The sequence below is a fragment of the Carcharodon carcharias genome, chromosome 14, assembly GCF_017639515.1.
Source record: "Carcharodon carcharias isolate sCarCar2 chromosome 14, sCarCar2.pri, whole genome shotgun sequence".
Classification (NCBI taxonomy): Eukaryota; Metazoa; Chordata; class Chondrichthyes; order Lamniformes; family Lamnidae; genus Carcharodon; species Carcharodon carcharias.
Genome location: NC_054480.1, coordinates 44,345,384 through 44,358,725, shown reverse-complemented (window position 1 = coordinate 44,358,725; position 13,342 = coordinate 44,345,384). Strand labels below are relative to the sequence as shown.

Here is a 13,342-nt window from a genome sequence, read left to right as displayed (position 1 = left end):
GAATGACTGAGTACTTGGGCAAGTCTCAGCTGATTAACATCAAAGAGTGTCAGCCTTTGTTCCCTGGTAATTCTTGTTGCCGGAGATCACCGGTAACGGTTATTGTCTTAGTACACAGAGGAGAAGAGTCAATTCTCGCTTAACTCTAAATTCGCTTTATTCACGTTGTTAGATAATTTACATATAGCTTATACGTCTGGTTAAATATAGACATGCAGTTTACAGCAGGTTATACAGTTTTATACCCAAAACTAGGATCTAAACGCACACCCACTAGGTTTCTCTGACACTCCCTGAGTGGTCACAGAATATAAAAGCTAATACCCGAAAAGGAGAGCTGACGCTGGCCAAGCATTCCGTTCTCTCTCTCTTGCGTCTCTACGTTATTGATGTAGGTTCTTCTGCTTCTGTAATGGTTGGTCTCTGGAGTCTCGCTGCTCCACGCCTGAAATCCTTTCAGTCTTATACTGAATCTCATCTCTTCAAGCTGTGCTGTCTCTTTCCCGTTGGTTTAGGCCTGCTTGCCTGATCTGTGACACATTCTCATTGGCTCTGTTCCAAGACCTGCAGTATCACCTCGTTCTTCCTTTTCTAAATAAGGACTCATCACATTTCCTTTGTCTTCAAGACACTCAGCTACTTTAAAACCGGTTCCAGCCAGCTGAGATCAGTGACAGGAGTCAGGTTTCAAAAGTTGCTCAGGCCAATATCTAGACTCAGGTTACTTCAGGTCAAAAGTTGCTTTTGCCTGTGTCAGCAATTCAGCTGCAGCCCCTGGCCAACATACTCTACCTTTGAGTTGGAAGGTTGTGGTTTAAATTTCATCCCAGAGACTTGAGCACAAAATCTAGGCTCATACAGCACTGGGGATGCAGGCTTTTGGATGAGGCATTAAATTGAGGCCCCGTCTGTTCTCTCCGATGACATTAAAGATTCCATGGGCGGAATCTTTTTGGGGCATTGGGGTCTCACCTGCCAACTGAGAGCCGGTGAGACCTGTGGTGCTTCTTTTTAGGCCTTTGATTGAAGACCATCCCCCCCTATTAATTGGCCATTTAAGGGCCTCAATTGGTGAGAAGGCCAATCATGGGTCTTCCTGCCCAGAACTTAATTCTGGTAGAGGCGGAAAGATGGTTCAGGTATGCCACCACCCCACCTACCTAAATACTCTTCCTGCCTCCAAGCTTGCACCTGCGAGAGCAGAAGATTCTGCCCCTTGACACTATTTCAGAGACGAATAGGGAGCTCCTCCACTGTGTCCTGGCAAATATTACCCTAAAATCAACATTACTGAAACAGAATATCTGTTTATTATCAAGTGCTGTTTACAGCTTTGCATAAATTAGCTGCCACCTTTTCTAATTTACAACAGTGAGTACTGTTCAGAAGTACAACATTGACTGTAAAGTCCTTTGAGACATCCTGAGGTTTGGAAAGGTACTATATAAATGCAAGTCCTTTCTTATTTTGACTTCTTGTGGACTGACTTTTTTTAGTTAATATAGCTGATATGTTGCTCAGTCTCACTATTCCTATATATTGTTCAGCCTGCAAATAACCTATTAGTTTTAAATTGTAAATGTTGGTCTGATGGTATGATGTGTGGCACTTTTCAAAAGAAATCATGGATGACTGTGTGGTTTCCTGGGTGCGATGTCCTGTAATAAAGGGATAATTACAATTCTGAGCCACACATATAATAATGCTGGTTTTGGATCAGAGGAGACACGTTTTCATGCAAAATAGTATTTTTCATGAATAGTCCAAGACACAAGCGAGCAAGCCTTTACTGTCACATCCACTTCATGGCAATGTAACAGCAAATGTCCAACATGTGTCCTGTCAGCTACTTGTTCAAATAATTGATAACCTAAGAGAAACCTCTTGCCAACCTGGTCCACATTCCTGGCTAGCTGGAGGAAAGGAGGACAGTCCACATTTTCGCATGCCATCATGTACTGACTGGTTCATAATTAATGCCAACTAACTAGCTCATTCTTGAGTCTGGTGAACCAAAGTAGGGCATCTTTGCAGGGAAGGGGAAATTGATTTGAAATTTAGTTAAATTAAACTTAAGTTAAATTAAGTTATGACCTAATATATTTTACAATATGCTTCGTGTTCTATACAGCTTGGATTGATATTTTGTACAAAAGAGCTCCCTCAGTACCTCCGGTCGTTTTTAAACATAAGAAGTTCCAGTGTTTCTCTTAAAGAGCTTGATTTTATGGATCACTGAAATGAATTTAAAATGGGAAAGGAAAATTTGCAAGAATATTAAAGTATAGGCTTATTACTACAATTGTATTTCTGTTACACAAATAGATGCCTCTGCCAAAACTGAAGATGAGGTCATGTAGTGGCCGGTGTTCGGCGGTAAATTCTTCTGCCTCTTCCTTGTCTGCTTCGTCCTTGTCTGCTGTCTCTGGCCTAAGTTTGAAGAAAGCAAAAACTTTAGATTCTCATGTCCCAAGCCTCAAAAGAAAACGTGCCGGTACAGTATTTTTCATATTGCTGTTAATTTCACTTATAGTGGCCTAGGTATATATAATACATATGAACATACAAATTAAGAGCAGAGGTAGGCCTTTAGCCTGCTCTGCCATTTGATAAGACCATGGCTGATCTAATTGTGGCCTCACCTCTACTTTCCTGTCTACTCTCTATACCCTTTTGACTCCCTTTTCAATCAAGACTCTGTCTAACTTGACCTTAAAAATATTCATTGATCCTACCTCCACTGCATTCTGGGGAGGATAATTTCACAGACTAACAACCCTCTAATAGAAAAAAAATTCACCCTATCACTGTCTTAATTGGGAGACTCCTTATTTTTAAACTGTGTCCCGCAGTCCTAGACTCCCCCATGGAAATATCCTCTCAGCATCTATCCTGTCAAGGCCCTTATGTTTCAATAAGATCACCTCTCATTCTTCTAAACTCCAATGGATACACGCCCAAGATAACCCCTTCATCCCAGGAATCAGGTGAGTGAACTTGAATTGCTTCTAATGCAATTATATATTTTCTTAAGTTAGGAGACCACAACTGTGCACCGTGCTCGACATGTTTATGTTGGAAGCCTATTTTTTCCTGCCAATAAATTCCCTACCAAACTAAAATCCCAATCCTTTTAAAAAGAAAAGTCATGCACTTTTTGAGATAACAATGCCTGCAAAAAGATTGGGGGGTGGATGGTGTGGGGAAAGACGTGGTAAATTGTCACATTTATTCCAGAATTAGACAACCTTTTGTTGTATTACACATGAGGAGTTGAGACCAAGTACTGTATTCAATTCAAGTGTGTTTCCAGGGCAGGGGATAATTGAATTGGACCAAGAAAGAGGAGAGTGATGAAGAGGGGAAAGACTGGAGAAGGGGGAGAGAAATCGATAAAAGAGGACAGACATAGTGACTGCTTTGGGAGTGAAATATGCTTAGGTGAGGAGGATGAATTCTGGTCCAATAAAGGATGGATTATTGCAGGGGGAAGCAGTAGGCTATCTTCCAATGAGGTTATAGGCTCTGATCACCAAAGTGATAGCCTATGTGTTCGGCTGGGAGGGTGGGCGTTTGGTCAGTAGGTTTATTGATTATCAAAACAATGGGAGGAAGTGTTGGCTGTGGGTTTGGGATTCCAATCAGCTAAATAATGCTGATTGTGTGTTACTTCGCTGGAGGTTAGAATTGTAGGCTCAGTGCAGTTTGAGCAACTTGTTGGAGGAGGAGGCCAAGTTTAGGGAAGAGTGCAATATCTTTACTCAGTGAGGCAAAATTCACTTTGTTGTTGGGACATCTTTGAAATATTTCTGCTGTATGGAGAGAAGTTATTTTCTGGGGTAGGGAAAGGAATATAATCACTCCTTTTACAGTAGGGGAACATTGGTGACTGGATCCAATTCTAATTTCTATGTGCAGTGTGGGAGAAGTTTATGCTATCAGAAATTCTGTGTGTTAGGGTTATTGCTTTAGTTTTATTATCCTTGTGCCAAAGTCTCCTATCATTATGAGGTGCAGGGGAGTGGTAGGTAGTGAGGGGGTGCAGGGAGGTGGGTGTTTTACGTGGGTTTGTTCTATTAGAATTACAGTGAGGGAGGAAAGTTTATCTGAGTACAGTATATGCTGTTTTAGTTGCCTTTCTGTTTCTGTGCTGCAAATGGTGGACTTTTACGCTCTGTTGTGGGGCAGGGCGGGGGGTGGTGGATTTTATCCCTTCCTCCCCTGTTGGTTTTGTGGGTTTACTAATGGGGTGCTGTTTCAATTCAGTATTGCTTCTCATTAGCTGCTGGGGTTGTTTGATTCCAGATGCAACCTCGGTTTGGAAATTGTACTTAACTTCCCCATTAGGAATGCTGCTGGCTCAGCGCACACATCCAGAATATGTGTGGGCTTATCCTTTTCTAGTCAGTGTTGGGAAGAAGTGTTGGGAGCGAGAATTAACGTTGAGCGTTCTCACCCACACTGAGTGACTGTTTCAAAATATTGCTGATTCAATTTATTTTCTGATGTGTTTTAAACTGTTGACATCCTGGTTCATCACAAAACTTATTTGACGGTTACTGCATTTGTGGTTTTTAATTCACTTCTGAATCCTGTTTAATTCAGGGTCAAGACCCACAGTGTTTTTTTTGGGTCATAGCCATTCCAACTATACTCATTGCCTTCCAATAAGTTTTAATAGTTTCTGGAAGACAACATTTTTTAGGAGGTAATTCATTGTGAGGCATTGCTGACCTGAAAGATTTGTTCTGTTGGTTATAGATTTAGTTACCCCTGATGAAGCAGGATTCTATTGAGATGTATGGGGAATATAGCTGCATTGTGCCCCATGTACTTGTATGAACAAGGGATGCCTGGTTTTCTAATGTACTTGTGCAATGTCCTTCATTCAGCTATTGAATGGTCAGAACACTCAGAATGCAGGCTTGACTTGAATAACCTGGCGCTAAGGCAGCAGATTAGATCTGTTGCATGTGCTGCAAAAACATCAATATTAAGCTTGATCGACTGGTGCTGCTATTCAGAGTTAACCCCTTTCTTTATACCTGCAGCAATTTCTAGGCTATTGACAATATAAGGTACATAAGAGCTTTGGCAAATGGGTCATAATGAATGGAAAGGGTGGAGCACCTGACTCCCAATAGGAAAGTCTTGGGTTCAGTTTTGAGAACTGAACGTTATCTGTAACCACCAATTTAATCTACATCAGGTGACACAGCTTCGGCCATGTACCCAGATGGAAATAAAAAGTGTTGCATGTTAAACTGCTTAAATTGCAGCTCCTATGAATCAGTATTCAAGTCCGTCTATTTTGGGCTAAGAAGGGAGCGAGGTGGGAAACAGGAAACTATAGACCAGTTAGCTTGATATCTGTAGGGAGCGAGGTGGGAAACAGGAAACTATAGACCTATAACTATAGTTAGCTTGATATCTGTCCTGGAGCAGTTGGTAGAATTGGTCATTAAGGATGTTATAACTGGGCACTTAGAAAAGCTCAAGGTAACCGGGAAGAGTCAGCATGGTTTTGTGAAAGGGAAATTGTGTTTAACAATTTATTGGAGATTTTTGAAGGAGTAACATGTGATGTGGATAAAGGGGAGCCTGTAGACATACTGTGCTTAGATTGCCAGAAGGCATTTGGTAAGGTGCCACATCAAATGTTATTACAGAAAATAAAAGCTCATGGTGTAGGGGGTAATATATTAGCATGGATAGAAGATTGGCTGGCTGGCTGGCAGAAAATGAGTATGCATAAATATGTCTTTTTTGGATTGGCAGTGGAGTCCTGCAGTGCTCTGTGCTAGGGCCTCAACTATTTACAATTTACCTCACTGACTTAGATGAATGGAAGGATGGTATGGTAGTTAAATTTCCAGATGACACAAAGATAAGTAGGAAAGTATGTTGTGAAGAGGACATAAAGAGGCTGCAGATGGATATAGGTAGGCCGAGTGAGTGGGCAAAGATCTGCCAAATAGAGTATAATATGGGAAAATGTGAAGTTGTTCACTTTGGCAGAAAGAATAAAAAATCACAGTATTACTTAAATGGAAAACGGTTGCATAATTCCGAGGTGTTCTAGTACGATTCACAACAAATTAGTGTGCAGGTACAGCACGTAATTAAGAAGGCTAATGGAATGCTATCCTTTATTCAAGAGGAATTGAACATAAAAGTAAGGATGTTATGCTTCAGTTATACAGGGCATTGGTGAGACTGCATCTCGAGTAGTATGTGCAGTTTTGGTCCCATTTAAGGAAGGATGTAAATGCATTGGAGGCGGGTAAGAGGAGGTTTACTCGATTGATACCTGCAATGAGCAGGTTGTTTTATGAGGAACAGTTGGAAAGACTGAGCTTGAGTTTAGAAGAATGAGGGGTGACTTGATGGAAGTATACAAGATCCTGAATGGTCTTGACAAGGTGGATGTGCAAGGGATGTTTCCCCTTGTGGGTGAGTCCAGAACTAGGGGGGAATGTTTTAAAATTAGGGGTCGCCCTTTTAGGACAGAGACGAGGAGAATTTTTTCCTGAGGATTGTGCGACTTTGGAACTGTCTACCTCAGAAGGTGGTCAGTTGGGATCATTGAATATATTTAAGGCAAAGGTAGATAGATAGATTCTTGTTAGGCAAGGGAATCAAAGGTTATTGGCGGTAGATAGGAACATGGGGCAGAATTTAGCCCTCGATGGGCGGGCGGGCCCCACCGGCTCGGCGGTGGGCAGGCAGCTGAACTCCGCCACCATTTTGAGTGGGTGGGCCAATTAAGGCCCGCCCAGCGGGCTGCCCGATGCGCTTCCTGTGCGGGGCAGAGGGGGGGAGGGATTCCCCAAATGTCAAAGTGCGCTCTTTCGCACGACTGCTCCCTGAGACTAAGTGCTGTCTCAGAGAGATTGGTGACAATTTAAAAAACCTCAGAAATAGAAAAATAAAAAAATTATTAACATGTTCCCCTCATGTGACAATGTCACACGAGATGGGACATGTTAATAAATATGACAAAGTTTATTAAAGATTTTTAAAACGGACATGAAACCTCATCCTGCCTGTGGATGGGGTTTCATGTTTTTTCTACTGCCCGCTGGGGCTCCTGGACTGCCCGTCATCCTTAAGGTTGGATGGGCAGGATCTTTAGTACTGTTCAGGGGCTCCACCTGACGTCATCCTGTGTCATTTTCCCGTTGGCAAGTATGCCACGCCCCCAAATCGCCAACATAAAAATTCTGGCCGTAGAATTCAAATCACAAGCAGATCCTCCATAATCTTATTGAATGGCAGAGCAGGTTCGAGGGGTTGAATGACCTACTCCTGCTCCTATTTCTTATGTTCTTATATAGATAGGTGGTTAGAAAAATATATGGATAGAGAGCTTTGTATATAATATGATCTTGCAATCCTTTACCTCCATTGTCCAACTTGGAGATCTCAAGCAATGGTTTTCCTTCCCAACTAGGAATCTGTTCTTTACCCCTTCCCTCATCTGTATACTGACTCTTGGTGACATTGTCTGTACCTCTCTCAATCTCTCCACTGTCACTTAGCTTGCCCAACATTCAGTCTTAGATGAACTACAATCCATCTCTTAAAATCCTACTTCTCATTTAAGAGCCTTCTTAAAACCAGCATCTTTAATTAGGTTAATGCTTACCTCTCTGAATATCATCTTTGGTTTGGTGCAGTACTTTGTGCTGTTTTTCTACATTAAAGGTGCAAGTTGTTTTCTCCTCTGATACCATTTTTAGTGTTTTGAACATTCCATTTACACGGGTGTTAAAACATAAATCTGCCTAATTATCTTTTTAAATTATGAGGTTAGAATCTCCCACACCCTCAAAAATAAAAGTTACTAAATTGTGTTTTAATTCTTCAAAACAAATTATTGGCAATTTGTGTCTATGCACTCTTATAGAGGATGTTGAGCCTTCCAGGGGAGATGCCATGGCCAAGCTCTGCATTGAATATGAGAAAGCAACTGAGAACACGCGAAAGAAACCTTTGAGTCTCCTTGATGCATTAGAGCACAATGAACTAAAGACTGATGAAGGTGGAAAAAATGTAAGATGCCTGTGTGACTGAACTCTGTAATGTCTTCTGATTCGCTTTGTTTAGCACTGGTCCCTGATTGTAAGATAAGAGTTTTAAAATAATGGATAAAAACAAAAAACTGCGGATGCTGGAAATCCAAAACAAAAACAGAATTACCTGGAAAAACTCAGCAGGTCTGGCAGCATCGGCGGAGAAGAATAGAGTTGACGTTTCAAGTCCTCATGACCCTTCGACAGAACTAGGTGAATCCAAGGAAGGGGTGAAATATAAGCTGGTTTAAGGCCTTATTAAATTTTTTTAAAAGGGGAAATGAATCCCTGGATCCTGATGTCCTACGTACTAGGGTTTTAGAAGAAGTGGCAGCAGAGATAATGGGTGCATTGGTTTTGACCTTCCAGGATTCCCTCAACTCAGGAATAGTCCCAGTAGATCAGAAGGAAGCAAAATGTAGCCCTGCTGTTCAAAAAATGTTTGGAGAAAGAAAATAAGGAGCCACAATTCACTTAGCCTGACATCAGTAATAGGGAAATACTCAAAGTTATAAAGCGTGAGGTAACAGGGCTATTGGAAAATCATAATGGGTAGGTAGAGTCAACACAGTTTTATGAAAGGAGAATAGTGTTTGACAAATCCATTGGAGATTTTTGAGGTAACTACCAGGATAGATAAGGAGAAACCAACAGATGTAGCATATTTAGATTATCAGAAGGCACTATATAAGGTGCCACATAAAGGTTTGTAACCCAGAAAATGGGGCTTACAGGATTGGAAGTAATGTATTAACATGTTAAGTCATTTCTGAGATGCTGTAACTAGTAGGGTGCCATCAAAAGCAATTGTTCCAAGCTAAAAAAGACTTTGGCCTGAGCTATTTGCAATCTGCATCAGTGATTTAGCTGAGGGGGCTGAGTGTAATATATCCAAGTTTGTTGATTGAAGTGGGAAAGTAAGCTGTGAGGAATTAGAGAGAAACTGCAAAAGGATATAGATTTAGTGGATAGTGACTTAGCACAAAAGTGGCAGATGGAATATAATGTAGGTAAGTATGAAATTATCTTCTTTGGTAAGAAGAACAGAAAAGCAAAATATTTTTTCTAAGGTGAGAGACTCGTAAATGTTGAGATTCAGTGGAATTTGGTTGTCTTTGTACATGGAATCAAAAAAAGTCAGCGTGCAGATACAGCTGTAGGGAAGGCATAATGATAAGTTAACCTTTTTGCAAAGGATTTACGTAAGGATGTAAGAAATATCAGCAGGATTAGACTATTTGACCCTGCGAGCCTGCCCCATCATTTAATATGATCTTTAACCCCTCAAGGACATTCTCACACTAATATTTACCTTGATCAAAACTTACCCCACCTCCATTTTTTCCTTTCCTGTACTTGCTGAATACTTTGTACCCAGGAACATTAAATATCCAATTTGCCCCTTTTCTGATTCAAATCACCATTATTGCTACATAATTATCTCACATGACTACTTGTGCCTGCAGCTCACTAATTTTATTAAGCAGACTTTGTGCATTTCCATACATGTTCCAATCCTTCCTGTATGTTCTGTGATACTGCTTAATTTGAGATTACTTCATATATTGCAGAATAGAACCCAGGACAGGTCATTTGGCCCAACCAATCTATATTGGTGTTTATCCTCTACATGAGTAGCAGTACTAATCCTATGAGCCCACTCAGATTTCATGTCCCATTATTGTCTTAACTGAAATTAATCTTAAACCAAATCTGCTTAGTGGCAAACTCCAGTTCAGGTCAAATCCTGTACACTGCTGCCTTCTCACTTTACTATCCTCTCAGTTGCGCAGTCTACTACAGTGGTCTTGAAATAGTACAGCATACAAGTCTTGTCTTGTGTTGCAGTTTAAAGCTTGCTCTGTCTCAGTAATAAGCTCCTGTTTCACCTTTCAGCAAAAGCTCACTATCAGTGCCACATTTAGCCAGGTTCTCAATTCCTGCTCCTCCTGTTTAGACTATTTCTTCAGCCTTCATGTTTTCTCTACTTTTTAACCTTTATTTTTCATAGTAGTTTCTTTAACCAGCCCTGCCTTACGTCAGCAATGGGCTAAATGCTTAGCAAGAAAAGCACTGTAGAGCTTTAGAATACCATTTAGCTCATAAGATGGCTTTTGTGCAGCACTTGATGTCAGTCTGTTTTCTTTCTTAAGACCAGTGCCGGTGGATTGAAAGTTTATTTGACTTGATTTACAAATCAGATATCATTCCTCCATTTAAGCGAGACCTCCTGCTGAATATTGCAGAAGCAAATGTCACTGATAAGTCATGCAAGAGAAAAACTAAAAATCAGAAACAAAGAGAAAATGTTGGAAATCTGTACAGACTGAGATAGAATGTAATCATAGAAATTTACAGCATGGAAGGAGGCCATTTGGTACTTCAGGACCCATTCAGCCTTATCTCACTTTCTGGCTCATCTTCCGTTGCCTTGTAGGTTACCACACTTCAAATGCATATCCAAGTATTTTTTTTTTTTTAAGTGTTATGAGGGTTTCTGCTTCAACCAGTCTTTTAGGCAGTGAGTTCTAGATCCCCATCACTTTCTGGGTGAAAAAGTTTCCCCTTGAATTCCCTCTAGATCCCCTACCTCTTATTCTAAGTCTATGCCCCCTCAACCAAGGGGAATAGGGCCTTCCGATTCACTCTTTCTGAACCCCTCATAATTTCATGCATTTAAGTTAGGTCATCCCAGAGTTCCTTAGCCTATCCAGTTTTTCCTCACAAATAAAATTCTCCAGTCCAGGCAACATCCTCGTAAATTTCCTCTATACCCTCTCTAGTGCAATCACATTTTTACTATAGTTTGGTGACCAGAACTACAGTAGTACTCCAGCCTAACCAGTGTTTTACACAGTTGCAGCATAACCTCCCAGCCCTTAAATCCTGTATCTCTACTAATGCAGGCAAATATCCTGTATGCCTTCTTGATCACCTTACCTACCTTGTCAGCCACCTTCAGAGATCTGTGGACACACTCCTAGGACCTGCTGTTTCTCAATATTGCTCAGTGTCTGACCATTTATTGTGCATTTTCTTGCCTTGTTAGCCTTCCCTAAAAGCATTGCTATGAATTAATTCAGTGGATCCTTCAGCAGAATTGTCGACTAGCAATTCAGTGGTTCCCAAAAGCCTTAGAAAATTTATACCAATGCTCATAGCTACAAATAGATGGCTGTATAATAATGGTGTGGAACTTGCATTTATGTAACATTTCTCACATCCTCAGGACTTCAGTGAATGAATTACTTCTAGCATGTTGTCATCTGTTACCGAATGTGGCAAATGATTTACTTTTTAATTTGCATTTCTGTAGGCAGTTAAAATGCCAACAATGTCTCTTAAGCATCTGACTGGTGAACAGCGAGGAGGCAGAAAAAAAATCATGCTCGTTAGTAATCATGTATGTATGTTTCTTTTGTCTTCATTATTATGTAAACCTAATGGTACTTCATCTAATGGTACAGTTACCTGATGACGTCTTTTCAATGTACTTCCCCAGCATAAAATCTTATTTGAAATTAATTCTGGCTATTTTGTTCTGAGATTCTTTACACAAGTTGCTTTGTATTCACACAATGTAGTAATATCCAAAAGTGCATAGTTGCTTTTGGCAGTCTAAATGCCTTTTGGGTTTTCCTGCAGTTTAAAAACACAGTGTTTGTAGAAGACTTTTAATAGGCCACTCGTTTCATTTAATAGTGAAGAAGTTCCTCATTAGTGCAATAAATTGCTTATTTTACTGTTTCATTATTTTAAAAGACAAATACATTTGAATTTAGTTAATTCTAATACATGGTGTTAATAGTACTTTTGACGTCTGCATACCTGCAAGTGAAATGTATTAAAAATCCCTTCCATCTGCTCCAGAATGCTAGAAACTGTTGCAATCAACCTGTGCTGAGACTGTTGATGCCTTTGAAAGGATTAAAAAAAATTCAGTCTTTACTTACATATCAATAACTTTTTCACCTTTTCAGCAGTCACTTATATTATTTGACAAAGTGTACTTGATTTGTTATGTTTTCTGATTAGGGATTTGATGTGTTGCCGCTATCTGAAAAGACAAAAGCAGAAAAAGCTAAATTTTTCATTGTAGCTGTAAAGGAGGTTCTTAGCAAGGCCAGCTATGAGCGTTTTACAGATGCAATGCAAAAGTACAAGATGACGGATGATTTTGATACCATGCTTGGTGAAATGGCAGCCCTTTTTACAGAAGATTCAAGAAAAAACAATCTTCTGCGAGGTAATTAATTGTAAGGGTTAGTTAGTTACTGTGTGGTTACATAAAACTATATTCTGCCAATTATGGTTTTCATTGTGTATGAAGTGCCGTATAAGTTGCACCATCTAAAATCAGGTTAAAAAGTATCTGCGTGACTGGTTGATCTGGTGCTCTTTGATGTTGAAAGAATGGTACATTGTGTCACGTATGCATTTTGAGTCGGTACCAAAATATAGTATAAATACTCAATAGCATATCTGCTGTTCTCTGCAGTCGGGGCAAGACCACTTGCCTATAAATACAGGAGGCATAATATTATAATGTAACTTGTTCAGAATTATCACCTGACCGCTCTGAGCTGGTGCCACAGACTTCTGGACTTTGGAAGATATTGTGTTTGGAAACTACCTGTTTCAGAGTCTATTCCTGCCCAAAAGCTCCCTAGAGCAGTGACAGTGGATTATTGTAGTTCACCAGGAGCTGGATTACCTTGTGTTTCAAATAAAGATGCTGCTGTGTGGATAGTAGGTTCAGTACTGAGCAATGGTTCTAATTCTGGATTATTGGAATATCGAGACTGGCATACCAGTGCAGTACTGATGGAGTGCTGCACTATCAAAGGCAAAATCTTTTGAAAGAGATGCCATCTTCCCTATCAGATGGATGTAAAAGTTCTCATGGAATTACTTTGAAGAAGAGTGGGGAACAATCCTTGATGTCCTGGCCAATATTTATCCCTCAATCAACATCCCAAAAACAGATTATCTGATCACTATCACATTTTTGTTTGTGGGCATTTTTTTTTTATTCTTTCATGGGATGTGGGTGTCGCTGGCAAGACCAGCATTTGTTGGCCCTCCTTAATTGCCTTTGAGAAAGTCATGGTGAGCCGCCTCCTTGAACCATTGCAGTCCATCTGGTGCAGGCACTCCCATTGTCCTGTTAGGAAGGGATTCCAAGATTTTGATCCAGTGACAGTAGAGGAACGATGATATAGCACCAAGTCAGAAGGTGTGTGACTTGGAGGGGAACTTGCAGGTGG

General features: G+C 40.4%; 1 protein-coding gene across 8 annotated transcripts in view; it reads left to right on the top strand.

Annotated features, from left to right (window-relative positions):
* rtel1 (regulator of telomere elongation helicase 1) overlaps nucleotides 1–13,342 on the top strand; it is a 149,453-nt gene that overhangs the window by 115,701 nt on the left and 20,410 nt on the right. For all 8 annotated transcript variants that reach the window (XM_041204951.1, XM_041204952.1, XM_041204953.1 and 5 more), the window contains 4 exons: nucleotides 2,326–2,494; nucleotides 7,910–8,055; nucleotides 11,392–11,478; nucleotides 12,111–12,321. In XM_041204951.1, the coding sequence (XP_041060885.1) occupies nucleotides 2,326–2,494; nucleotides 7,910–8,055; nucleotides 11,392–11,478; nucleotides 12,111–12,321 (613 nt within the window). The remainder of the gene's footprint in view (nucleotides 1–2,325; nucleotides 2,495–7,909; nucleotides 8,056–11,391; nucleotides 11,479–12,110; nucleotides 12,322–13,342) is intronic.